Genomic DNA, 26,219 nt, shown 5'->3' with positions numbered 1-26,219 from the left:
GGAAATGAAAGATGCTCATAAGGAAACATGACCCAAGGCAGTAACTGTGTAGGGCTACACTCTTTGTGAAAATTACACCCACACTCCTCAAATGTGACCTGTCCTGATTCAATAGTTATGGATATTCAAGGATCTTCAGGCAAGATAAGCTTTTATTAACTGGCCCCAAATTAACTAAGCCACATACTGGGTGCTTCAAATTACTCAGATAAGTTTTGTTTTTGTTTTTTTTTTAATCATTATTTGGCTATTTAACATCCCAGCCCCATGGCATGGACTCACCAAAGGCTCTCAATTAGCCTTACTTCAGTTTAGGGTGTCACGTGAGTTAAGACTCATGAAATTTCTATGGGTGTTTGTTATTTACAGTCTACAGGGTGGGGGAAAGGGCGCCTGGGTGGCTCAGTCAGTTAAGCATCTTCCGACTCACGTTGTGATCCTGAGGTCCTGGGATGGAGCCCCCAGACAGGCAGGTCCCCTGGCTCAGTGAAGAGTCTGGAGTCTGCTTCTCTCTCTGCTGTCCAATCCCCCCCACACCCACGCCGTGTTCTCTCTCGCTCTCTCTAATAAATCTTAAAAAAATAAAAAAGTGGGGGAAGTGATGAAGACCAGAGAAAAGCACGTCAGAAATGGAATACATATCGATCTAAGAAGCAGCAGAAGAAAAAGGAATAGTTAATGAAGTTGCTTTAAACTTTCTACTGTTCTTAAATGATACTCAAAACTTTCCAATCTGGGATCCCAACTCTAACAGATATGTTGATTTACAGGTATAGAAAACAAACCCCCCCACACTCCCAAAGAAAAAAATGCTATTAGTTTCCTATAAAGTATAAACAGCCAAACTAAGAGGATTCCCTTTATGTTCTGGTTCACATTCTGAATAAAGAACTGCACAGTAGGATTGTGTCCACATAATCACACAGCACTTCACACTTATCGAAGTAATGTTACATTCAACACTGCCTGAAATCTTTCTAATAGCCCTGTGAAATCTGTTAAATGTCCCCACTGACTAGGCAACGGGCTAGAAACAAGTGGCATGCTTTCTTTCTTTCCTTAACTAAAATGTAACAACGAGCTAATACTTCACACCTGTCAGATTGGCTGGCGTCGAAAAAACAAGAAAAAACAAGTGTTGGCGAGGATGTGGAGAAAAGGGAACACTTGTGCACTATTGGTGGGAATAAAATTGGTGTAGCCGTTGTGGAAAATATCACGGAGATTCCTCAAAAAATTAAAAATAGAAGCACCATACAATCCAGCAATTCCACTTCTACGTTACCCAAAGAAAAAACACTGATTCAACAAGATATATGTACCCTATGTTCCCTGCAGCATGATCTGCAATAGGCAGGACATGGACGCGATCTAAGCGTCCACGGACAGATGAATGGATACAGGAGACGTGGTGTGTACACACACACACACACACACACACAGATACTACTCAGCAATAAAGAAGAATTAAATCTTGTCATCTGAAACAACATGAGGGGACCTGGAGGGTATTACGTTAAGTGAAATAAGACAAAGACAGACAAATACTGTCTGATTTCACTTATTATGTGGAATCTAAAAAGCAAAACAAATGAACAAAGAAACAGACTTAAATACAGAGAACAAACTGTTGGCTGCCAGGAGGAAAGGGGGTGGGGGTGACACAGGTAAGGGGGTTAAAGAGGCACAAAAGTTCAGTTATAAAATAAGTCGTGGGACCGTGACCTGCTCTTAATCAGAGTTAAGGAACACAGAGGCCTAGGGAGCCCAATGTCTAACTACTAAATCAAAATGCCCCCCACCATATTCATTCACTCCACAATTATCACTCAGTCCGGACCACAGGGCAATCCGGACCACAGGGCAGGAACTGTTCTAGGCACTGGGTGGGTCAACAGCCGCAAACAAAACAGACTCAAATATCCACCCCCAGCACTAACTTTTTTTTTTTTTTAAGATTTTATTTATTTATTTTTATTTATTTGACAGACAGAGATCACAAGTAGGCAGAGAGGCAGGCAGAGAGAGGAGGACGCAGGCTCCCTGCCAGGCAGAGAGCCCGATGCGGGGCTCGATCCCAGGACCCTAGGATCATGACCTGCGCTGAAGGCAGAGGCTTTAACCCACTGAGCCACCCAGGCACCAACACTAACATTTTACTGAGCACCATCAGGTAATTCTTTCTAGCTTGGCTTGTTGGATGTCATTTACAACATCAATGTTCAATTAGTTTCTTTGCTCATGTAAGAAATTTAAATGTCCTCAAATTAATAAATCATAAAAAAAAATTCAGAACTAAAATCATGTTTGAGAATTTATTAAGTTTTGGTATCCAAAAGGAAATGAGGGCAGGCTCCTATCATCAGATGCTTCTTCACCAAGTTGGAAAGAAGGCATAGATACATTAAAAATTAAGTAAAAAGATGCTCACAAAACAAGACACTTCCAAATGGAAAGTAACATTGTTAGGGCCATTTTCAAAGAGAAAAACCAACCAAGATACTGAATATGTCTAAGACTGTAAATATTGGACTCTAATCAGGGTCCAATGCAGATTAAAAAGTACTGAAAGGTGGCGCCTGGGTGGCTCAGTGGGTTAAGCATCTGCGTTCGTCTCAGGTCATGATCCCAGGGTCCAGGGATTGCTTCTCGCAACCGGCTTCTTCCTCTGACCCTCCCCTCTCTTATGCTTTCTCTCTCTCACTCTCTCAAGGAAATAAAATCTTGGAGGAAAAAAAAAAAAAAAGGTACTGAAAGAGTTAACTTTCAGTGATGAATTATTTTAACATTACTTTCTGTACATTATCCAAAAAAGCCATTTCCATTTTCAAATGTATTAGGAAACAGATCTGATATTTAAGCCTTTATTATGTCTGCTTTATAAACATCCTTATTTATTGCCTGACAACAGCCATAGAAAACAAACATAAAAGTAGAAGAGGGTGAGAAAGCTTAAGTAACTGGACAGTGTTGACCACTTGATATAGAAGACCTTATAAAGTATGAAATTTGATTCGAAAAGACCAGTCTGGAACAGCAGAATATAAGTTTTGGGATCTCATTCTTCCAATAAACTTCCAGTTTAATTAATTTTCAATTAAAATATTAATTGACTTAGTCAACTGAGAATTTGGGGGCATCAGATACATATTAGTTGTGTGTGTGTATACACACCTTATACGAAAGGTAATCTTTCAGCAATATCTTTAAAAAGCTCTTCAATGCAGGTGCTGTCTTCCAATAAAATTAAATAACGAAATATTCCTTTCTGTGCCTCGTTTTCTCCAGAAAAACAAACTTTCTTCAGAAGGGTAGGATTTTCATAAGCCTGTTCTCACAACCTCAACAAAACAGGAACACTTCCCATACATACTCCCATAATTTGCCAAGTTTTGATACCTTACCTAGATCCAGGGGCATGAGGCTATCAGAGCGTGAAGGCTATGTAAAGATCCTCCTCAAGAAGGCTGACAGCAAGAAGAGAGACGGGGGCCCTTCCCAAAGTCACAATCCATATGAACTCATTAGCAGCTGCACAATTAGGGACAACCTTGGAAGAAACGCTATCCAACGTACCCACAGAAACCGAGGTTGACAAGCCCGACCTCACATGTGTTCCCAGGGAAATTTACTTCTTAAGCAGGGAGACCGCTAACTTGCTCTCTAATTAAGGCACCATCTATTTTGAACGCCCAGTGGAGAAACTCTCCCTACCCCTTGGTTACGAAGTGTGAAAGATAGGAAAAGAAAGACAAAGGGAAGAAAACTATCCTTTCAAAAAAATCTATCTCTCATCCGTCCTGATCACAGCAGTGGAAGGTCTCACCGAAGGTCTTTAAATTCCAGGAGGGGGAAAGGGGCGGGGAGCATATAGGCACTTATCATTCTGCAACAAAATGCAGTAAGATAAGTAAAAACTATTTTAAGCTTCACAGGACACTGATAAGCGAGAGATGGCCAGTGAGGAAAGAGTGCAAAGACTCTACCTCACCTTAAAATGTTGGAAACCAAAACTAAAAATGTAGCAGCAGTAACTGTAACGTTTAATTCAATAAGAATTAAACAAAAATTATTTATTTTAGCAACAGCAACCGTTAAGGTGTCTGGTTCCCTTCTAGCCAGTGTGAAACAAAGTCACTGTCCTGGGGCAAATTTATATTAAAATGAAGGGCAACAAACTTGATCTCAAAGAAAATACTCAATATTTGTTACTTGGAAATGCTGACTAAGAGAGACATGAGATCTAAACAAGTGTTTTATTAGAATTATTTGAAAGTTCTAAAATATGGAATGCTCACATTATCCCAATTAAATATTTATGCTATAATAGGAATAAAGTTAAAACCACAATTTCTGGTATCAGTTAATTAGCCGTCAGGGATGAAGGACTCCCTTAATTGGAAGCCAGTAAGAATTGGTATTGAAGACTAACTATTAATTCCTCCCTATTCTCTTACAAAACCACACAAGACTTTTTTGAGGACTCTATACTCTTTCCCCCAGTGGCTGCACCAGTTTGCATTCCCACTTACAGCACACAAGAGTTCCCTTTTCTCCATGTCCTTGCCAACACTTGTTTCTTGTGTTTTTGATTTTAGCCATTCTGATGGGTGTGAGGAATTTAAGCTTGAATTTGCATTTCCCTGATGATGAAGGATGCTGAGCACCTTTCTATGTGTCTGCAGGCCAAGCCATCTGTCCACCTTCGGCAAAACGTTTATTGGGGTCAGTCCTCTGCCCATTTTTAGTTGCATTATTTCGTTTCCTTGGTGTTGAGTTGCAAAAGTTCTTTATATTTTGGATATTCACCCCTTACTGGATAGATCATTTGCAAGTGTCTGCTCTCATTCAGTAGGCTGCCTTTCTGTTTGGTTGATGGTTTCCTTCACTGTGCAAAAGCTTTTCATTTTAAGTGTAGTCCACTTTGGTTTTTGTTTCTCTTGCCTGAGGAGACATATCTAGAAAAATGTTTCTACAGCTGATATCAAAGAGATCACTGCCTATGTTTTCTTCTAGGAATTTTATGGCCTCAGGTCTCACAGTTAGGTCTTTAATCATTTTGAGTTTATGTCCACGTTGGTTTAAGGAAGTGGCCCAGTTTCATTCTTTTGCATGTAGTTGTCCAGTTTTCCCTGCACCGTTTGTTGAAGAGACTATCTTTCCCCATTGTATATTTTTGCCTCTTTGTCACAGATTAATTGACCATAAAGCATGGCTTTATTTCTGGGTTCTCTATTCTGTTCCATTGATCTACACACCCATTTTTATGCCAGTACCATACTGTTTCAATTCATACAGCTTTGTAGTATATCTTGAATCTAGTATTGTGATACCACAAGCTTTGTTCCTCTTTTTCAAGATTGCTTTGGCTATTCAGGGCCCTCTGAGGTTCCACACAAATTTCAGAATTATTTGTTCTAGTTCTGTGAAAAATATTGTTAGTATTTTGATGGAGATTGCAGTACATCTGCAGATTGCCTTGGGTGATAGGGATAGTTTAAAAACATTGGTTCTGTATCCATGAGCATGGACGATCTTTCCACTTCTTTGTCTCATCTTCAATTTCTTTCATCAATGTTCTATAGTTTCCAGAGTATACAGATCTTTCACTTCCTTGGTTAAGTGTAGTCCTAGGTATTTTATTATTTTTGTGCCAATTAAAACTGGGATTATTTTCTTTCCTTTCTGCTACTTCATTATTAGTGTATAGAAATGCAACAGATTTCTGCATATTAATTTTGTGTCTTCCAACTTTACTGAATTAATTTATCAGTTCTAGTAGTTTTTGGTGGAGTCTTCAGGGTTTTCTATATATACTATCATGTCATCTGGAAATAGTGAAAGTTTTGCTTCTTCCTTACAAATTTGGATGCCTTTTACTTCTTTTTCTTATCTGACTGCTATAGCTAGGACTTTAAAAATAGAATTACCCGGGCACCCCTAGGTGGCTCAGTGGGTTAAGCCGCTGCCTTCGGCTCGGGTCATGATCTCAGGGTCCTGGGATCGAGTCCCGCATCGGGCTCTCTGCTCAGCGGGGAGCCTGCTTCCTCCTCTCTCTCTGCCTGACTCTCTGCCTGCTTGTAATCTCTCTCTGTCAAATAAATAAATAAAATCTTTAAAAAAAAAAAAAAACTTTAAAAATAGAATTACCCGATGATCCAATAATTCCAGTAAATACTGGGTATTTACCCAAAGAATATGAAACCACTAATTTGAAAACATATACACACTCCTATATTTAATGCAGCATTATTTACAAAAGTCAACATATGAAAGCAACCCAAGTGTCCACTGATAGATGAAGGGATAAAGAAGATATGGTATATATACAATGTAATATTACTCAGCCATAAAAAGAAAGAAATCTTACAACAACATGGATAGAGCTAGAGAGTATTATGCTACGTGAAGAAACTCAGAAAAGACATACCAAATGCTTTCACTCACATAGAATTTAAAAAACAAAACAAATGAATACTGAAAAAAGAAACCATGAAACAGAATCTTAAATACAGAGACCTGGTGATGATCAGAAGGGTTTGGGGATGTGTGAAGCAGAAAAAGGGAATTATGAATACACATATCTTGAAAAATCCTGAAAAATGTACAGAATTGCTGAATCACTATATCGTATACCTGAAACTGTCAGTTACACTTAAACAATACAATTAAACGTAAACACACACTAGAATGACAGCTAAACTCCAAGTCTTCTAACCTGCAAATAAGATGGAACAGGAGAGGAGTCCTTATCAGTCTGAGAAGGGAACTTCATTTCGAAATCGAAAATGGATAAACACTGGGTAACAGACTTGGGTTCTGACATTCTCTGCTGTAGGGGCCCACAGTGGGGACAAGCCAACAAGAGCCTAGAATGTTCTGGAATTGGATGTACAGCCTACCACTGAAGGCAGAAAGCTTTATAGGGACGCAAAAACAGGATAACTGTTTAGGAAAATACTGGGACCCTCAGCTCCCTCCCTTTCCCAAGCAGCTGCTCCTCTCTCGCTTTTATTGCCTAAATAAGCCAAAATGAAAAGCGACTACATTTAAAATACCTTACAGAAATAACGGTCCCTTACAAACACGGGAGGATTAAGAGAAGGTCTGTGTACGAGAAGGCAGACTCAATGAGGGCACGGACTTATCATCTGTTTGGCCACTGCTGCGTCCCCATTCCCTACAAAGTGTCTAGCCCACAGCCTGTACTTAATAGGAGGAGTTCAGAGGAGCAGCAGAGGAGTTCAACGAGGAGTTGTTGTTGTTGTTGTTGTTGTTGTTTTAAAGGTTTTATTTATTTGAGAAAGAGAGAATGAGAGAGAGAAAGAGCACTAGAGGGGAGAGGGTCAGAGGGAGAAGCAGACTCCCTGCTGGACAGGGAGCCCGATGCGCGACTCAATCCCAGGACTCCAGGATCATGACCTGAGCTGGAGGCAGTTGCTTAACCAATTGAGCCACCCAGGTGTCCCTCAAAGAGGAGTTTTTAAAACCTCCAAGAAAAGAGAACACCAGTAGCATGGATAGGAAACAGGACAGAATATAAAAATCTGAACATCAATCCAGGGGATTCAACATCTGACTAAAAGGAGTATCTAGCATGAAAGAAAGGAGAAAACTGGAGGACAGGAGGGATTTACAGAGAAAGAAATCAGGACATTTTGCAGAACTCAAGCTTTCTGCTTAAAATGCCCACCAGCACAAAAAAATGAAAATGTCATGTACTAGAAATTAAAAGATTCTGAGATTCTATCTAAAAGGTATTTCATTCTTGAATAAATCCTTTAAAAAAATCTATTACTCAATTTATTGATTTATTTGGAGAGAGAAAGAGATAGCAAGAGAGCACAAGTGAGGAGGAGAGGGAGAGACAGGCTTTACACGAACAGGGAGCCTGATGCAGGGCTCATTCCCAGAACCCCAGGATCATGACCTGACCTGAAAGCAGATCCTGAGCCACCCAGGAGCTCCTAAAAGTTATTTTAAAGAAAGCTCACAGGAATCAGAAATGAGAATGTTACAGGACCTTCCACAGCAATCCCAAAGCTGAAATATAATGAAATAACATCTTCTATACTCTGTTGGACATGGTTTCCAACCTAGATTTCTACACTCAGCTCAAAGGACAATCAAGACTGAAGATATAATGAAGACATTTTCAGACACAGGAGGTTCTCAGATTTTCCCTCCCCCATTTCCTCTTTCCTCTCCTGCTCCCCTGAAAAGGCAACAGGATTATGAATTCTGCACAGAGAGGAAACATAAGGAAAAAGGAGCCCTGGCATCTGGGACACGGGCAGGGCTAAACTAAGGAGTGGACAGAATTCCCAGGATGAGGGCAGGGGGACATCCTCCCAGGACAGCTCTGGGGTGAGGTGTGGGGCCGGGGGGTCCTGCAGAGAAGGAATTCAGAGCCCGACAGGGGATCAGAGGGAGACACCAGCAGGAACAGTTAAAAAAAAAAAAAAAAAAAGGAAATAAAACAATTAACACCCTTGGTGGATTTGTTTGCCTCACTATACCAGTGGTCAGTTCATTTGGAGCGTCTGAGGGTAAATTAATGACAAAAACCAAAAACAGCAAGTAAGTGTCTTTTCACAGTTAACTCTAGGAAAAATAAAAGGTTAGACCAAAAAAGAGAAACAGAACAATAAAAATACGGCATGGCTGAGATATGATTATTTGTATTGTGATCAATATTAATGTATCCCCAAATTGGTAAAAAGCTACATGGGAAGGAAGATGTGCAGAGAGAAAGTGTAAGGGGAAAAAAGTGTTTGAAGAATTAAACCTTCAACATCCAAAGTAATGAACTGACAACTCAAGCCACAACCACATGGGCATGGGAATCATGAGATATAAATAGCAAAACCACAACAAATAGCTCTTGTTAAGTAACCACATCTGGGTAATCACATGGGCACGAGAGCCAGGGTAGGAATCTGCTATTTTCCTTACAATATCTGTAAGATTAATACTTTCTAAACTATAGACAAATTGCCCTATAAAATAGAAGTTAAATTTAAAAAAAAAAAATTTCATCCAAAGAACCTATTGTAGACAGCGACTTCTTATCTCATGAATGGATTACTGATTTTCAGAACAAAAGCATTTAGTCTCACAGCAAGAGAGAATTTAGATGAAGAAAACAAATTTTGGAAAACACTAAGGTAGGTTTTGAAAAGCTAGTTCTCTACTTAAACTCTTACATGAAACTGAAATGCGTTACATTATGAATAAAACTACAACACATTAATGCACATCCTCAAGACCTCACCATTCTGCTTCAGCCCCTCCTCAATGAAGGGAAAATTAGCTAATCAGGCACATCTCAAAAGCAGCCACCAATAAGAATTAATTACATTAAATTGAACAAAGCCTCTATTTTTTAAATCGACTTTGTATATAACTCTTCCTTGTGGGCAAATGAAGCAGAGGTCACAAACTGGCCTGGGAGGCCCAATCCAACCTCCCCTCAGCTCTGTTAACACCTACCAGCTAAAAATGGTTTTTATGGGTTTGTTCTTTTTTAAATGGTTAAAAATATTTTGTGACACATGGGAAAAAAAATCATGAGAACTCAAATCTCAGTATCCACAGATAAAGGTTTATTGGAACACAGCCTTGTTTGCTAATGTTTGCCTCTATGGCTGCTTTTTACTGATGGTAGAGAATGTATGGCCTGCAAAGCCTAAAATACTTGCTATCAGGTCCCTTTCAGAAAAAATTTGTTGACCCCTGAACTAAAGGATTCTAGTTCTGAATTTTATTTGAATTTTATATGTTCAAATAAAATTGTGCAAGTTCATATATAAAAATGTCCATATGAACAGTCCTTGAATCAAGAGACGTTAGAGACAGTCTACACAGCCCTTAAAGTCCGGAGGGATTTAATGGTTCGCTCAGGGTCAGTCGGGTAAACGGGAACAGAGTGAAGGTTGGAGTTTGCTGCCTCACAGGGCTGCTCTCTTAAATCAGCGTGTCTCCCACATTTTTACCCTAATGTTACTCCTTTGTTCCTACCCCACCATTCAACTTCTTACTAAATCCCTCATTTTGCTTCAGTTAAAATATTAATAAAATGTGCCCTTTAATTTGATGCTTCCCAAATATTTTAAACAAATTTATGCTGATATTTACTTGTGACTGTGCCAAAAAAGCAGCAGAGACCACTGACGAAGGACAATCTTTAGGGTTGGGGAGACCCAGCTTCCGGTTCTGTCCCTGGGGTATCACGCTGCCCCCAGTAGTCTTCTGACCTTCTCTCAACTTCACCTGTCTCTTCCTTAAAAGGGAGTGTCCCCAGCTCACAGGCGTGTGGTTAGACTGAGTAAGAGGAGTACGGCAAGAACTGAAGGTACTGACGGCCACAGAATGCAGAGCTCAGAAGTGTCACCTATTACACTCTGTCTCATGCCCAGATGTTGAGACCCATCATTATCCCTGACGGGCTTTACAGGTAGAGTTCGCAAACCTCACTGTGGGCCACAATCACAGTGGTGAACTTGTCAGTGCAGGTTCCCTCAGCCCTACCCCCAGCGACTCTGATTATTTAATCTGGAAAAGGCAGGAATCTGCATTTCCAAGCTCAAGTGTGATTTGGATACAGGGAATCCGTGGAATGGAAAGAGTGCCCCTAGGTCATGAAGAAGATACCGAGAGGTTAAGAGATGAGCAAAATCCTCAGTGATCATAGTCTTCATTAAATACAAAATGACAAAAAGCTAAGGACTATAATTCCTTTGTTATTTTTCCTTCCACGACAGTACTCTCTCTCTCTTTTTTTTTTTTTGGCTTTAAACTTATGTTCAGTCCTTTAAGTTAACTAATGTTATATACATTATATACAATATGACGATTATTTCCCAGTTTCTAAAGGTTAGGACTTCCAGTTATAGAACCAATTAAATACGTATGGAACTCAAAAAGGTCAGTACTCAGGTCCCAGTGAAACCTCCATTTTCTATCTTGGATTTCAGCCACACCACCTGTTGCTGTCCCCAGAAAATTTAAGGCTAAACCATTTTACTTATTGGTATATTTGCATAGAGAAAGAAAAAAAAAAACACAGAAAAATAATATGCATTCCTACCTTTCAATACAAACTGAAACAAGCTAAGAATGTGGCTAAAAACAAGCATGAAACTATATTCTATCTTGAGAAAGTGTGATGTGGGATGAGTGTGGAGCAAATCGCATGCAACAGCTGCCCCTCTGGGTAAGGCTTTTCCTTTGAAGTGTCAATTCCAAAACCAGCGACTAACAGAGCTGACAGTGGCAAGAGTCTGAGAACGTAGATGTACAGGTTCGAAATTACCTTGCTCCAGTCTAAAGCACAGGGAACGCCTTGCTGCTTCCATCTCCGGAGTCGGGTTATCTAGGACGTGTCTACACCACTGCAAAGGGCTCAGGGATTTCTCTGATGATGTGAATGTCTTTGAAGAGCCAACGTATAACCTTAAAAAAAGAAATCTACATTATAGGTATTATATAGGTATATGGACATGACCTCCCTTCTAGGGAAAACAACATGTATTTCACAGTTTCTACTAACACAAAACTCACATTGGATTACTTCAAATACCAAAATTATTTTTTAACAGGCAAATACCCCCAAATAAAATGTAATGTTTTCTGTAGCTTGGTGGGAAGGAGGACTTCAAAACACTATGAGAAACTATGTCTCAGAGTCTGAGATCAGAGGCTCTTGCTACTGAACTAGCCTGGCACGGACGCCATGATGTCCTGAATGGACACCATGATGACCTGACTACCTCATTGTAGAAATGAACACTTTCATCTCTTTCTTTGATAGCAGAATGTTAAGTGAACTGGGCTAATATATGTAAATATGACATGACAAACTAGGCAAATTTTATGTACTTTTAAAAAAAAAGTCTAAAAATTAGTTAAAGTCCATTGATTCTCTCAACCCTTAAATAATCAGGTATCTGCCCCCACCCTGTCTCAAATCTAAAGTACTACGAAGTACTAAACTTGGTATGTGCTTCTTTCTCACAAAAGCCAAACAGCTTTCAAAGATACGTTTTAGGAAAAATTTGCTTTCATCATCTATAACATTACACAGAATTCAAAATAACCACCATGAGGCACTTTAAGTTAAAGATTTTCTCTCTGACATATGGTGCTGAGGTAAACTATAGCATATTTTCAGTCACAGGGTTATACAAAAAAAGTTCATCTTTTTAGCTGACTTAAAAAAGGAAGAGAAAGAATTAAAATCACTGCTTCTAGTAATTAACTTATTTACGAAGCTGGATTATAATGATAAATCACACTAAAGTCTAAAGTAACACTCCTTTAAAAAAAGTTACCAAAATTCTAACGAGTACATGTTCTTGAAATACCATACTTCACTATTCACGCTCATGCCATCGTAGTCAGGACCCCCACATGTCAAAATAATTTCTCAGTTACCCAAGACGGTTGGGGAATGGTAGTATTCAGTAAATTACCCTTACAGATCAGAGGTTGGCAAACTTTTTCTGTAAAGGGGCAGCTAGTATGTACTTGGGCTTCATGGGACACAGTCTCTGTCACAACCACTCAATTCCACTATGGCAGCCCCAAAGCACCACAGAGGGTACGCAAGCTGAATAGTAGGCTGTGTTCCTATAAACCATTTATAGACACTGAAACTTGAACTTCCCATAATTTTCAAAGTCATAAAATAGTAGTCTTTTGCCTTTTTTTTTTTTCAGTCATTTAAAAATGTCTAGCTGACCAACCATACAAACCATGCAGCAGGGCCCACTTGCCCCAAGACACAGTCTGCTAACTCCTGTTACAGGTGCAGATTCTGAAACACCGTTTCATCCATTCAGGAGTTCCTCGGTGGACCACGGTGGTCCTCCTTCCATCAGGAGTGTATGGATTAGTTGAAAATTCTTATTCCTGGGCACAACTCAGTCTCCTATGACAAGATTAACACCCACCTATGTAAATCCATCCTTTCCACCACCAGCAGCCCCCCCCCCCCCCCCCCCGCTAAAAGACCCCTGAAGAGTCCAGTGTCACGTAGCTCACTCCAATTCCCCACATTCAAGCTAGCCTAAGTCAGCTGTTCTCAACCTCTGGTGCATCGAAATCTTAGTGGGCTGTTAAAACACAAATTGGTAACACTCGACTGCAGGCAGGTCTAATCTACCTGATTCAGAAGGTTTGGACTGTGGTCAAAGAACGTGACTGTCTGACAAGTTTCCAGGTGATGCTCGTACTGCTGTCTGGAGACCTCACCTGGAGATGGACGCACCAAAGGCTGGATGGCTAAGATGGTTTGTCAATCTCAGATGGCGAAGCCAATCTGAATCACTGCGGCATTCCTGTTTGCCCCATCACTGGCTTAGGCACAAGCTCTGGATACAATTCTAGCCACTAAAAACTAATGGGAAATATTCTGATGGGCACACGGGCAAGTTTCTCATGTTTAAAGCTGTCACAAAAGACCCATTTATATGCTTGCCTACAACACATGCACGTATGTTGTAATACCCACAATGAAAAGCCTAGGCCCAGAAGGTTTCACTGCTGAATTCTACCAAATACCACAGAGAAAAGAAATTGAAGACCAATATCCCTCATGAGCACAGAAGCAAAAATCTGGGTATTTTAGCAAATTGAGTCCAACCGCATATAAAAGGGATACTTCATTGTTAGGAAGTGGGGTTTATCCCAGGAATGAAAGGTTGGTTTAACATTCAGTCAGTGTAGCTTACCATAGAAAAGGCACGATAATCTCAAAAGCAAAAAATCATCTCACATCCATCCCTGATTCAAACAAACAAACAAAACAAAACTCTCAGCAAATTAAGAAGGAAACACTTTCTGATTAAAGGTATGTACAAAAAGAGTATTCTTTTTTTTTCCAATTTATTTATTTTCAGAAAAACAGTATTCATTATTTTTTCAACACACCCAGTGCTCCATGCAAGCTGTGCCCTCTATAATACCCACCACCTGGTACCCAAACCTCCCACCCCCCAGCCACTTCAAACCCCTCAGATTGTTTTTCAGAGTCCATAGTCTCTCATGGTTCACCTCCCCTTCCAATTTACCCAAAAGCACATACCCTCCCCAATGTCCATAACCCTACCCCCTTCTCCCAACCCCCCTCCCCCCAGCAACCCACAGTTTGTTTCGTGAGATTAAGAGTCACTTATGGTTTGTCTCCCTCCCTATCCCATCTTGTTTCAAAAACAGTATTCTTAACAGTGAAAGGCTGAATGTTCTTCCCCTAACATCAGGAACAAAACAAGGACTAGAGGTTCTAGCTAGTGCAATCACACAATAAATTAAAACATTTAGACTGGAAATAAGTAGTCAATCTATCTTTATTCAGAGATGACGTGATCATCTCTGCAAAAAATCTGAGGAACCTACAAAAAAGATACTTGAACTAACGATGGAGTTTAGGAAAAAAGACTCTAGCATACCAGATGAACACACTACAGTTAACTGCATGTCTATGCTAGGGACAATCAGTATTGTTGAAAATTCACTTCCCATTTACACCAAAACCTAAGATGCCTAAGGATAAATCTGATAAAGGATGTCAAGCCTCATGTGCTAAAAACTACAAAACACTCTGAGAGAAATTAAAGATATAAATGGGAAGACAGACCATGTTCACAGATCAAAAGACTAAATATTAAGATGTCAATTATCCTTAAATGTATCCATTTAATAAAATCCCAAAAGTTCAGTAAACTTCTTGAAAAAATTTGAAAGCTGATTCTGAGATTCATATGGAAATGCAAAGACCCTAGAACAGTCGAAACAACCTTGGGAAAAAAGAGTGAAGTTGGAGAGCTACCGGTGAGTGGGACACATTACAAACCTATAGCAGTGAAGACAGTTGAGGAGGACAGTGAAGACAAACAGATCAATGGGGAAACAAGATGGTGCAGAACTGCACACGTATGGAAAACTGATTCTTGGTGAAGTATAAAGACAATTCAATGCAGAAAGGATAGCCTTTTGAGCAAATCATGCTGAAACAAATGTCACAATCACTCAATTCCACTATGGCACCCCTAAAGCACCACATGGGAGTGCTCAATGCTTGACCTCCCATGCTAACACGGGGAGGACAGGAATTAATATACGAATTAAATGACTGCATTTAATTCTATATACAAAAAATAAATTTTGAGCCATACATTACACAATACCCAAAGTTAACTCAAAACAGAGATATAAAAACGTCAAACCTGGAGCTATAAAATTTTTAAAAGAAATCATAAGAAAAGTCTTTGTGTCCTTGGGTTGGCAAATATTTCTTACATAGAATTTCTTATATGGAAAAATATGATCCATTAAAGAAAAAAATTTTTTATCAATTCGACTTCACTAAAACTAAAATTACAACTTTGCTCGTTGAAAGACACTAACAGAAGAATAAATGATAAACCAGAGTGGGTAAAAATATTTGCAAATCACATATGATTAAAAAAAAAAAAACTTGTATGTAGACAGATGTAAAAACTCTGCGTACTCAATAATAAACCCAATTTTTAAAAATGGACAAAAAATTAAAACAGACATTTCAACAAAGAAAATCTATGAATGAACAGCATATAGAAAATATGCTCATTATTTGTCATGAGGCAAATGCAAAGTAGAATCATTCTGAAGTATTACTATGCACCTATTAGAATGGCTAAAATTTAAAAGCCTGACCACGGCAAGCATGACAAGCGCAAATGAAATTCTCATACGGTGCTGGCAGAAATAGGAAACAGCCTAACCACTTTGGGAAAGATTTTGGCAGCTTCCTAAAAAGTTAACATATACCTATTCCTGTTCCAGCCTCTCAAGAGCCATTAAGTATTTATCCAAAAGATATGAATGCATGTGTCCACACAAAGACTTATTTGTAATAGCCAAAACTTGAAAACAGCCCAAGCGTTCATTAAAAGATGAATGGATAAAAAAAACATTGTTCCATGCATATAATCTAATAGTTCTCCCAATAAAAAGGAATGAACTATTGTTTCATATAACACAGAAGAATTTTTAAATAACTCTCAATCCTAAGCAGCCAGACAAAAAACAAATGAAGAAACGGCACATACTCTATAATTTCATTTTTTTTTTTAAAGATTTTATTTATTTATTTGCCAGAGAGAGAGGGAGAGAGAGCGAGCGAACACAGGCAGACAAAGAGGCAGGCAGAAGCAGAGGGAGAAGCAGGCTCCCCGCCGAGCAAGGAGCCCGATGCGGGACTCGATCCCAGGACCATAGATATGAAAGTATAGAAAGCGCAAACTAATCTAGACTGACAGGGCGAGCCGACCAGTGGTTGGGTGCCTTGATGGGAAGTAAGCGGGAGCAGGAGAGAGGAAATGCAAAGGGCACAAGAAAACTTGGAGCATTAAGATATGGTTCACTCTCTTGACTCTAGTGATGGTTTTATGGATATATATATATATATATATATACATGTCAAAACCTATCAAATAGTACATTTTAATATATGCAGCTTATACTTCACTTATACCTCAATAAAGCTTTAAAAAAAGATTTCACGAAACCAGTTATTTTCTGTCCTTCAGTGTCCTCGGGACTTGAGTAGCCTTTCCAGTTGAATGGAATTCAGGTGAAACAACAAGCAGATGCACAGCCCTGACATAAATGAGCCACTAAACTAGTCAACTATGGAACTTTATTTTATTTATTTTTTAATTTTTTTTTAGAGGTGGGGGAGAGAGAGATTGCAGGGAGAGAGAGAATCTTAAGCAGGCTCCATGCCTAGTGCAGAGCCCAACACAGGGCTCGATCTCAGATCCTGAGATCACGACCTGAGCCACAATCAAGAGTTGGATGCTTAACTGACTGTGCCCCCAGGTGCCTTTTTCTTATTTACTTAGCTTTTTTTTTTTTTTTTTTTTTTTAAGAGAGAGAGAATGGAACTTATCTTTAGACTTCTTTAATAAGTTATCCGTACTGTTTTATATACACACAAATTCATTCCACTGCCGGAGTCTCTGCTTGTTCTCAAACCCCTCTCACTGCCCCAAGAAGCCACTGGGTGAGGCACTGCTCTGCTCATTACCTCTAGCATCACAAGAACTGCTCTTATCTTCTATTACAAAGCTTCCACCAATCAGTCTACGTCAGGATTTTAGGTACTCCCACGAGTTGGATTTTTTTCTGGTAGTTTTTTGTGGGGTTTTGTTTTGTTGTTTTTGCTTATAGGGGAACTCCGAAGATTTCCTTTATCTGTTAGGGTCTATGCACTATACTTCCTTCATTGGACCACACAGACTCATAGCATATTCAAAAGCAGCACTTGCCTCTACCACCTCTTCCCCACCACGACCCAAGACCAGAGGATGGCCCAGAAGCTCTGACTTCAGGCACAAATTCAGCTGAAGGAGGGATGAAGTACTTTACTGAACCAGAGAGGTGAAATGAACACCTCCATGGCGACTGGCTCAAACTTGAGTCCCATTTTCCCTTTACTATTCCTAGAACTGTCTGTGTTACTCTTTTATTTCCCAGGGGTACAGAAACTTGGGTCCAGAGACAGATGAACCCAAGAGAAGACCAAGGCATCCTGAAAGTTGAACTGGCTACCCACCCAAACCCTTGTTGAAGAGCTCCACCCACACAGAGCTTTACATCAACTTCAACGGCCCCCTCTTTGGTGCAAACAAATAATCAGTGACACCAGAAACTTAGAACATTCCTTTTAAATTGAAAGCTGAGACCAAAAGTAGAGGGAAAGGAGAACTCAGAAAACAACAGAGAGAACTGATGAAAACTCTAAGATAACCATAACTGGTCTCATCTGAGAGAAAAAGTTACATTCACAAATAATAGTAATAATAAGATATTAAAAAAGAAAGATTCTTCATTCTTGGAAAATGAAACTTTTAGCATATACAAGATATTCAGTAAGTGAGTTTGAAAGATCAAGTTGAAGCAGTCTCCCAGATGCAAAACAAAGATACATATTTACAATGAAAGAAGACAAACAAAAAAAATTAAATGACTGCATCAGGTGGGCCTACATCTGATTATTACAAGTTCTAAAACACAAACATACTTATATATATATGCACACACACAGAGCAAAGATTATTTTAAAAGGGGGGGGGGAACAGAAAATTTTGAGAATTGAAGGCAGGCCATTGAATTCTGAAGTGAGAACACCCATAAATGTCCAGTACCACAAATAAGAGAGGCCCATACCAAGATACAACATGGCATTTTAGAAAACTAGGGGAAAAAAAAACACTAAAAAAGTCAAGGATTAGATATCCAAACCACAGTGCACTTCAATATCTAAAACCTAATAAATATTAGAACAAAATGAAACAATGCCTTCAAACATAAGAGAAAGTGACTTGGGCTTATTATACCCAGCCCAACTATGAATCTTTCATGAGGCTAGAATAAAGACATTTTTAAATAAGCAGAATTTCACAGTATCCTTCTCATAATAATGCCCTTTTTCAGAAGACTACTGGAGGCTGTGCCCACCCCCACTAGATTAAACAAAATATATTAAGACAAAGAATTTTAAAAATGGGAGGTCCTACATAAGCAAGAAACCTAAAAAATTCCCATTAACACAGCACTGTGCATGCAGCCTAAGAAGTAACAGTAAAGACCAGAGCAATGGGCTTAAAAGTTCCAGAAGGGATGGCATTACAAAGTAAATTGTTAAAAACAGATTTAAAAGACTGTCAAGTATGTATGACCTTATCAAGGAATTTATGGCTCCAGGAGAGTATTTGAAAAACTAATTAGTAATAGGGATTAAAGAAATTGAAGGGGGAAAAGAGAGGTCATTAGTAACTCTTGGAGGAAAAAAGGGATGAGAGGAAAATAACATATAATTAACAGGGCTCAGTTAATAACCACTATAGTCATAATACAAGTGTTACATAGCATTTAACACAAAAATAATGAAAACCATTATGAGAAGGGAAAGATGACATTGTGGAGTGGGGGTGAGGAGAAGAGAGCTTAGTCTTCATCTTCCAAGAAGTCTACAGACGTCTAAGATCATATAGTACAAATGACTGCTCAGAAATAAAGAGCAAAAGAAACAACCATATGAGAATCAAGTGATGCCTGTGCAGAGGACTCAGAGGTCCGAATGATAGAGGGCTCCTGCTTTCTGTAAAAAGCCTCGCTATTTACATTCTGCTTATTGCATTACTTTGATAAAACTTTAGAAGCACTGTGCAAAGCGTGAAGACAATGGATCATTTTCAGAGTCAGTCTCCAAACAACACACCCAGGATAGCTCTGAGCCTACTGTTTCTATGGGGAGGCCTAGAGCTGGATCTAAAGAAACAGGTAGATGGAGATCACAGAGCTACAAACTCCTTGAGTGTGACATAACACCAAAATTAGATAAGCAGGGTAAAACCTGTATTTGCCCCAAATAGCTCCAATCTTCCAAAAAGTCATAAAAATCACCTTATTTGTTGTCATTACAATATTCCATTTTGCCATCTTTAATGCCGCATACCTCCTAGTGACTTATAAACTTTCAATTTCTCTAGTTCCACTGATGAAACTATATTAGAATCTAGCAAGAGACAAGAAAAACCCTCACCTAAAACTTGAGAATTCTTCAAATATTAGGAAAGCTATCTTTGAAAACGTCACACTCTAATTTTCTTTAACTTTGCATCAAGACCTTCCAAAAGCATGTGACTAGAAACAATTAGCTTTCTCGTAGAATCTCCGTACATTTCACATTCTGGATGCCCTCACTTAACTTCACTCCCATGCTAACACGGGGAGGACAGGAACAACATCAAACCTGCCATCAGAATAATCACCTGAGTGCTTCAAAGGACTATTACAACTATCTAGGGGGAAAAAAAAATCAGTTATTCTCAAGTAAATGTTTGATTCTAAAGTCATCCTTCTGATAACACAAAAACAAATGATACGGCAAAACATATGCATATGTTTTACACGCCTGTCACTGAGAAGGAATATGTGGCAATTTTCAGACGTGTAATTTAAGAGCTTTCAAGCATCACAAGTTCTATTTGAAGGAAAGCTGAAGCATCAGCACTGATAGGCAATCAATCAATCTTCGGGGGAACTGAAGCGTCTGATTCACCAGCGCCCACTAGAGCCACACTCAGCAGCCACCGCAAAGCAAATTCACGACCCCTAAGCTATTAAAGGGACACACGAAGCCCAAATAGGAGGTATGGAATTGTCCTTACAGCAGACTCTACCACTGTCCCTCCACAGTTAGAGCTGGATTCTATTTTGGTGTCTCACTGCAGGGTTTCAAAGACCCCAGTACATACTTCACTCCACTCCATTTGCCTCTAGAAAACACTGCGGTTTTCAATTAGCATTGTCAGAAAGTGAAGCACCCTCTGGTCTTTTCACTGAAAATCAATTATGGGGGGGAAAAAAAAAAAAGACCAGTTCAGGTGGTCTAATTTAGCTGTGCCATATGTACAGTACAAGGTGTTCAGCAGCTTTGATGGAGAATTGGCAAGGATTTTAGCCAGCTGTCTAGGGTCGTGGTGTTACACTCGAAAGATGAATAGCTCATTCATTAAATTTTCCTTAATTTGTACATAGCACTCTTTCCCCTTTATAATCATGACTTTTCTACTGTCCTTTCCATTGGGTAAGTTTAAAATCTCTGCCACGTCCCTTTTACATAAGTTTCAATATTCTTCTAATTGCCATTCCACTAAAATAAAGGCCCTACAGGACTGTATTTTCTGTTAGCTCGCATATCATTATCTTGACATTTTCTGAATATAGACTTCTCTCCCTGACTGAGGTGCGCAAGACCTGACTTTCCCCGGTGCTACCTTCTCTTCAGAGAGCTGGGCTTCTCCACCTGCTTTCTTCTACACCATTTTGCTTTCAAATGGTGTAAAATGGAGTTTTTCTAACTATGACCTTAACGCACAAATATATTTACTATTTCGGCCCAGGGCACACACATGTAAAACTGAAACAAGTTCAATCGATACAAATTTGTATCACAAGATATGCTGCCTTCTGATTTTATATTCTACTGCTCTTCATTTTTTTAAAGAAGAAATGCCGGTTAAGCCACTAAGCTGACCTTATGACACACTAACGGTCCTAACCAAGCTCGGGAAGGACAGCCGTGCTGTACACACTTCGGAATCGGTCTCAACCACCTGAACTGTGGTTTTAACCTTTCATAAGTAACTGGAGGAGCTTTTAAAGTCGTTTCACCGCACACTTCAGTCCCTCAGTCAGGAAAAAGGGGAGCTGAAATAGGTCATGGAAAGGTCTAGAATGAAGTTAACAACTCACTGCTCCTCTGGTCACTTCACACCAATCTGCTCTCTTTTCCTGATACCCTGCTGCTTCTCAGCTTGGTGACACGGGACAGTGATTTTGAAAACATCCTTCCATACACACTGGCAAATCATCCAGGCACATGTTCCAAGTATGTATCAAAGTCACCATCCTTGGAGCTTAATGTGCTCCTGAAATTCAGAGACACCCCCCCACCCCCTTTCTAGCCTATGGTTTTCTGGAGAGCTAGGGTTGTCAAATTAGTAGCGATCCCTGAAGAGCCCATGTAGCAGGACGTGAAGTTTACTGTGGGATTATAACAATTGGACTTAAGAATTAAGGTTCTAGGGGGCGCCTGGGTGGCTCAGTCAGTTAAGCATCTGACTCTTGATTTTGGCTCAGGTCATGATCTCAGGGTTGTGGGATCAAGCCCAGGGTAGGGCTCCGTGCTCAGCAGGGGGTCTGCTTGAGATTCTCCCTCTGCCCTTCTCCCTGCTCATGTGCTTTCACTCTCTCTAAAATAAATAAGTCTTTAAAAAAAAAAAAAAATTACAGTCCTGGAACCACAATCCAATTTCCTGAGACATTTACTTCTAGCAGCCCTATGCTGAGATTAAAGAAAAATAATTTAAATTCAACTGAGATAAATATTTGAAGAAATGAGACAACTGTTTTATTTCAAAGATTTTCATCAAAATGAAAACAATACACTATCCTTCTCACAAAGTTTTGGTTTTTTATAAACAGAAGATACTTGTAGGTTAAATAATTGTTTGGAAAAAAGACCTAAGAGACCTGATTGATCATTCATTAACTAATGAGCTATCATCAAGCAAATACTGATTCTACAATTAACGGTTTTCCTCCTACACATAATTCTTGAGTCAAGCATTGTCGGGGTTGTTAATAAAAGGTAAAGAGTTACAGTACAAGGTTTTATTAGAAAAAAACGGGACTTACATGAAAGAACTTCTAAAATAATCAAAGATTAATCTACATCTGTGAACTTTCTTTCCTGAAGATAAAACATCTTGCGGGAAATACTGTTCTAAATAATCAAATATCAATTTTAAGTCATCAGGATGAAATCATGATAAAAATGCATAAAAAATTATAGGGGAGACAGTCAACAGTATATGGGTCCTTAATAAATATGGTTTCTTTAACAATGATGCAACTGTTACAGGGAGACAAAGATGTCCACGATAGGTTCAGTGAAAGGCAGTTTAAAAAAAACTGATGTGCATTTAAGGATTTGGATAATTATGTTTGTATCTTGAAGGCTCTGCAGAATGTTAACAGTTAAACTCTGAATCATGGTAATGAATTCAGGACAAGAGGAAGGACTCCTATGACTTCATACTCACATCTGTGAGGGCTTTTTTCTTCCACGGTGAAAATGTAAAACTATTTTTAAGTATTTTTAGAATAATCAGGTACTTATTATCCACTATAGTTGTTTCCTAACAGGGGAAATAAAGGTAAGTTGTCTCCCTGCAAACATATGAGGCAATCCAAATGAAAAACACCCTGTTTGTGAGACTACAGGACAGGGACGTACACAGTTTACAGTGATGAAGGAACATCATCAGCATTGACAAGTAGGTTCAACTTGGAGAATGAGGTCTGCTATTTGTTCATCAATAGGCAAAGATAATGTAATACAAAAATATTTTAATGTATAAGGTGTCAGGACAGAAAGCTTTCTGTAAATCAGGTGACCTTAAAAATGTTTTAATTACATTCCACCAAAGAATAATTATCCCTCCATTTTTCCACATGGGATTCTAGTCCTAAATTTCTTCTGAGAAAGACATGCTGTAAAACAGTGTGCCGCTTATCTGTGGAAACATCCATAAAGTGTCGGAACACTGATTTATGTACTCCCCTGAATATTTGATGAGTGAAATTAGTAGAACCTGCTATACTTTACATCCACTTCAAACCATCTCAAGTGCTAACAGAGTAATTCCATTAAGCAGATCATTTTTCCCCCAAAGTTATTCCAATACTATTTTGACAAAAATTAAACTATGAAAAGCCTGCATATCAAAATTCTAGCAGTAGCTGGATGATAACTAAATAGGTAGAAGTCCATTCAATGGAAAAAGTTTTATAATTCTATTAGCTATGTATATACCAACCCAATTGAATACACTTATAAAATCATAACTATATCACAGGTTTTAAAATGCTAACATTTTTAATGGATAGGACTGATGCCCATCAAAAATACAAATAAGTTGCCTTCTACCATCCACGTATCTCCAGAAAAGGCCAAGTGGGCCCTAAATCAAGATAACATAATTTGGAAGTAGCATAAGGGCTTATAGTGATTATAACCCAAGAACCGCCATGAGAGCACTTTCTAGTACCATGCTCAGGATGAAACTGTTTACAATACAGCCTGGGCTCCACAAACACAAAGGTGTCATTTCTAAAGAATGGCTCAAAGCTACACAGAGTGATGAGTTGTTCCGATCTTTACAACTGGAGCAACCAGCACAGTTGCCCACAGGTGGAGCACTGAGGAGGAGGGAAGAGAAGGATTGCTTTATTGTAGCTCCATCCATTTTGATTCTCCGATCAGGCCAACTAGTTAATGCACGTTACCATCAAGAGTTCTGAGAGTATAAGGGAACACCACAGGTCTCAACGGGAAAACCGGTAGGGTTCTCCATTCTCGTTCCCTCTGTGGGATCATGCAACAGGACCACAGAGAAAGTATGGAAAACCCAGCTTGTAAAAAACAGGAAGGGTCAGAAGTAGAAGGACCCAAGGTAAAAGGACAACGATCCTTCATGCCGCAGCTACGAAAGGTGAAGGCTGTTCATTTTCCCTGCAGGAACTTAAGTCTGACCTCCTCTGAGGCTTCAACTCCTCTTACCATGTCCCACTACCTCTCCTGATGGAGGAAAGCAAAGGAACCAACCAGAAGTCAGTCAGGAAAGGACTAATCCCATGAGAAAGCAGCATGAAAAATAAGGGAATCAGACCCCCCCCAAAGTTACTCATTGATGGAAAACAGAGCTAGCCAGATTTCAAATGAAAAGATGCTACCAACCACAAGTCTTCTGATAACCAACTCACGGTTTCTAAAAAAAATAAAATAAAATAAAAAGTTGCTTCTCACTTTTCTTCAATCAACGGTTCAGTTTAAAAAATTAAAGAAATGTCCTTGATTTCTAAGTAACCGTACTTTCATGCTGCCCACTCCATTCCCTGAAAAAGCCCTCGTTTTTGACACCACTACGGACAGGAAAGCCCGTGAGGGCAGCGTATTTCAAAAAGCAAGTCAGCCTTTGAAACGAGACGCTATCAACGAAAAGGCAGCGCATGAGAACACGCGACTGCACGAGTCCAGCTGCAAGCACGAATCTCTAAGGAGAGATCGATCCGTCCCTGGGCGGCTTGGGACGCCACGGGACGAGACCGCAGAGCTCGCAAATCCTGCCCAGCGTTCGTTTGGGAGGAAAGACCAGGAACAGTCGCAGACTGAGGCCAACCCCTACCCATCCCCCGTTACTCCCAAAAATGACGGGGGCGGAGGGGGGGGGGAGGCAGGACTGAGTAACAAAAAGATGGCACGGATTTTTCAGTTAATGCTAACAGGGAGCTGGGGACCGAGTCGTCAGCGCAGAGCAGAAGACCGGGAGATGCAGGGGACCCATTCATCCCCAGCTGGCTCAGCCTGAGCTACGAGAAACAGGTTTCCGCCCCCGTGAAAAGCCTCCGCTCCTCGCCCAGTTGGGCACCTGCCAGGCCACCGCGTCCGGGGACAAGGACGAGGTCCCCCTCTCCTCCCCAGCCCACGCCCTCCCCCGCCGTCCCGGGGCCTCCGAGGCCGGGGTTCCGGGGGAAGGAGCGGAACCCGGCAATACCAGGTGTAGTCGTCCTCGTCCCGCCAGGCGGCTACGCTCTCCAGGTCCAGCGGCTCCACCTCGTCCAGCAGCGTGGGGGGCGGCGAGGGCGGCGCGGTGGCTCCCCCCGGCGGCGTCCCCGCGCCCCCCGGCTCCGGCCCGCCGCCGCCCGCGCCGAAGAAGCCCGCCGCCGGCTTGAAGTAGACGAAGGGCGCCTCGGGGGGCTGCGCCAGGCTGCAGAGCAGGGAGGGCGCCGGGCTGGGCAGGCAGTAGGTCCCCGAGAACGCGGGGCTGGAGCCGCCGCTGCCGCCGCCGCCGCCGGCGCCCAACGCCAGCCCGAGCCCCAGAGCCCCCGAGGCGGCGGCGGCGGCGGCCGGGGGGCTCCGCGGACCCAACGGGCTGCAGGCCCCGGCGGGGGGCGGCGCGGCGGGCGGCGGCGGCGGCAGCAGCAGCAGGTGCGGGGCGGCGGCCGCGCTGGCCGCCCGGCTCCGCAGCTGCTCGTTCTGCTTCTCCAGCTTGCGCACTAGCTCCTGCAGCTTCTTCACCTCCAGCTCCGCGTTCACCACCGGCCCGGAGCCCGCTCCGGAGCCGCCCCCCGCCGAGGCGCATTTCACCTGCTCCGCCATCATCGTGGGCCCCGAAGGCGCCGCGGCCGCCGGGGTGGTGCGCGCCGCCGCGCCCCGCTCCTCGAGCCGCGGAGAGACTATGGCTCCTTCCCTGCCACCCGGGCCCGGAGCGCCCACCACGCTGGGACTGAGGCCGAGCCGGCTGTTCGCATCAGCACCGGGCCCCAGCCTCCGGCCGAGGCAGCCGCCGCCAAACAGCTCTGCACATGCTCAGAGCGTCCCTCCAGTCCCCTGGGCGCCGCGGCGGCTCCGGGTTTTAGCCGCGGCCCCGAGGCGGGGCGGGGCGATGCCGGGTGGGCGGGGCCGGTGGAGGACCTGCCGCGGGGAAAGAGGAACTCGGGAGGGCGGGGCAGGCAGCGGAGGCTGGGGTCCTGGGGCCGCCGCCCGCTCTACCTAGCTCTAGGTGCCTGATTGGACCTGGTCCGAACTTGCCCGCCACAGG

General features: G+C 41.3%; 1 protein-coding gene across 1 annotated transcript in view; it reads right to left on the bottom strand.

Moving 5' to 3' along the window:
- The window catches only part of SLAIN1 (SLAIN motif family member 1), a 58,076-nt gene extending 32,118 nt beyond the window's left edge, over nucleotides 1–25,958 (bottom strand). The window contains exons 1-2 of the mRNA XM_044249923.1: nucleotides 25,173–25,958; nucleotides 11,315–11,454 (exon numbers count right to left, since the gene is read on the bottom strand). Of these exons, the coding sequence (XP_044105858.1) occupies nucleotides 11,315–11,454; nucleotides 25,173–25,780 (748 nt within the window). The 5' untranslated portion in view covers nucleotides 25,781–25,958. The remainder of the gene's footprint in view (nucleotides 1–11,314; nucleotides 11,455–25,172) is intronic.
- Between the last annotated feature and the right edge of the window lie 261 nt (nucleotides 25,959–26,219).

The sequence above is a fragment of the Neovison vison genome, chromosome 5 (assembly GCF_020171115.1).
Source record: "Neovison vison isolate M4711 chromosome 5, ASM_NN_V1, whole genome shotgun sequence".
Classification (NCBI taxonomy): Eukaryota; Metazoa; Chordata; class Mammalia; order Carnivora; family Mustelidae; genus Neogale; species Neogale vison.
This window is presented reverse-complemented; position numbering and strand designations above follow the sequence as displayed.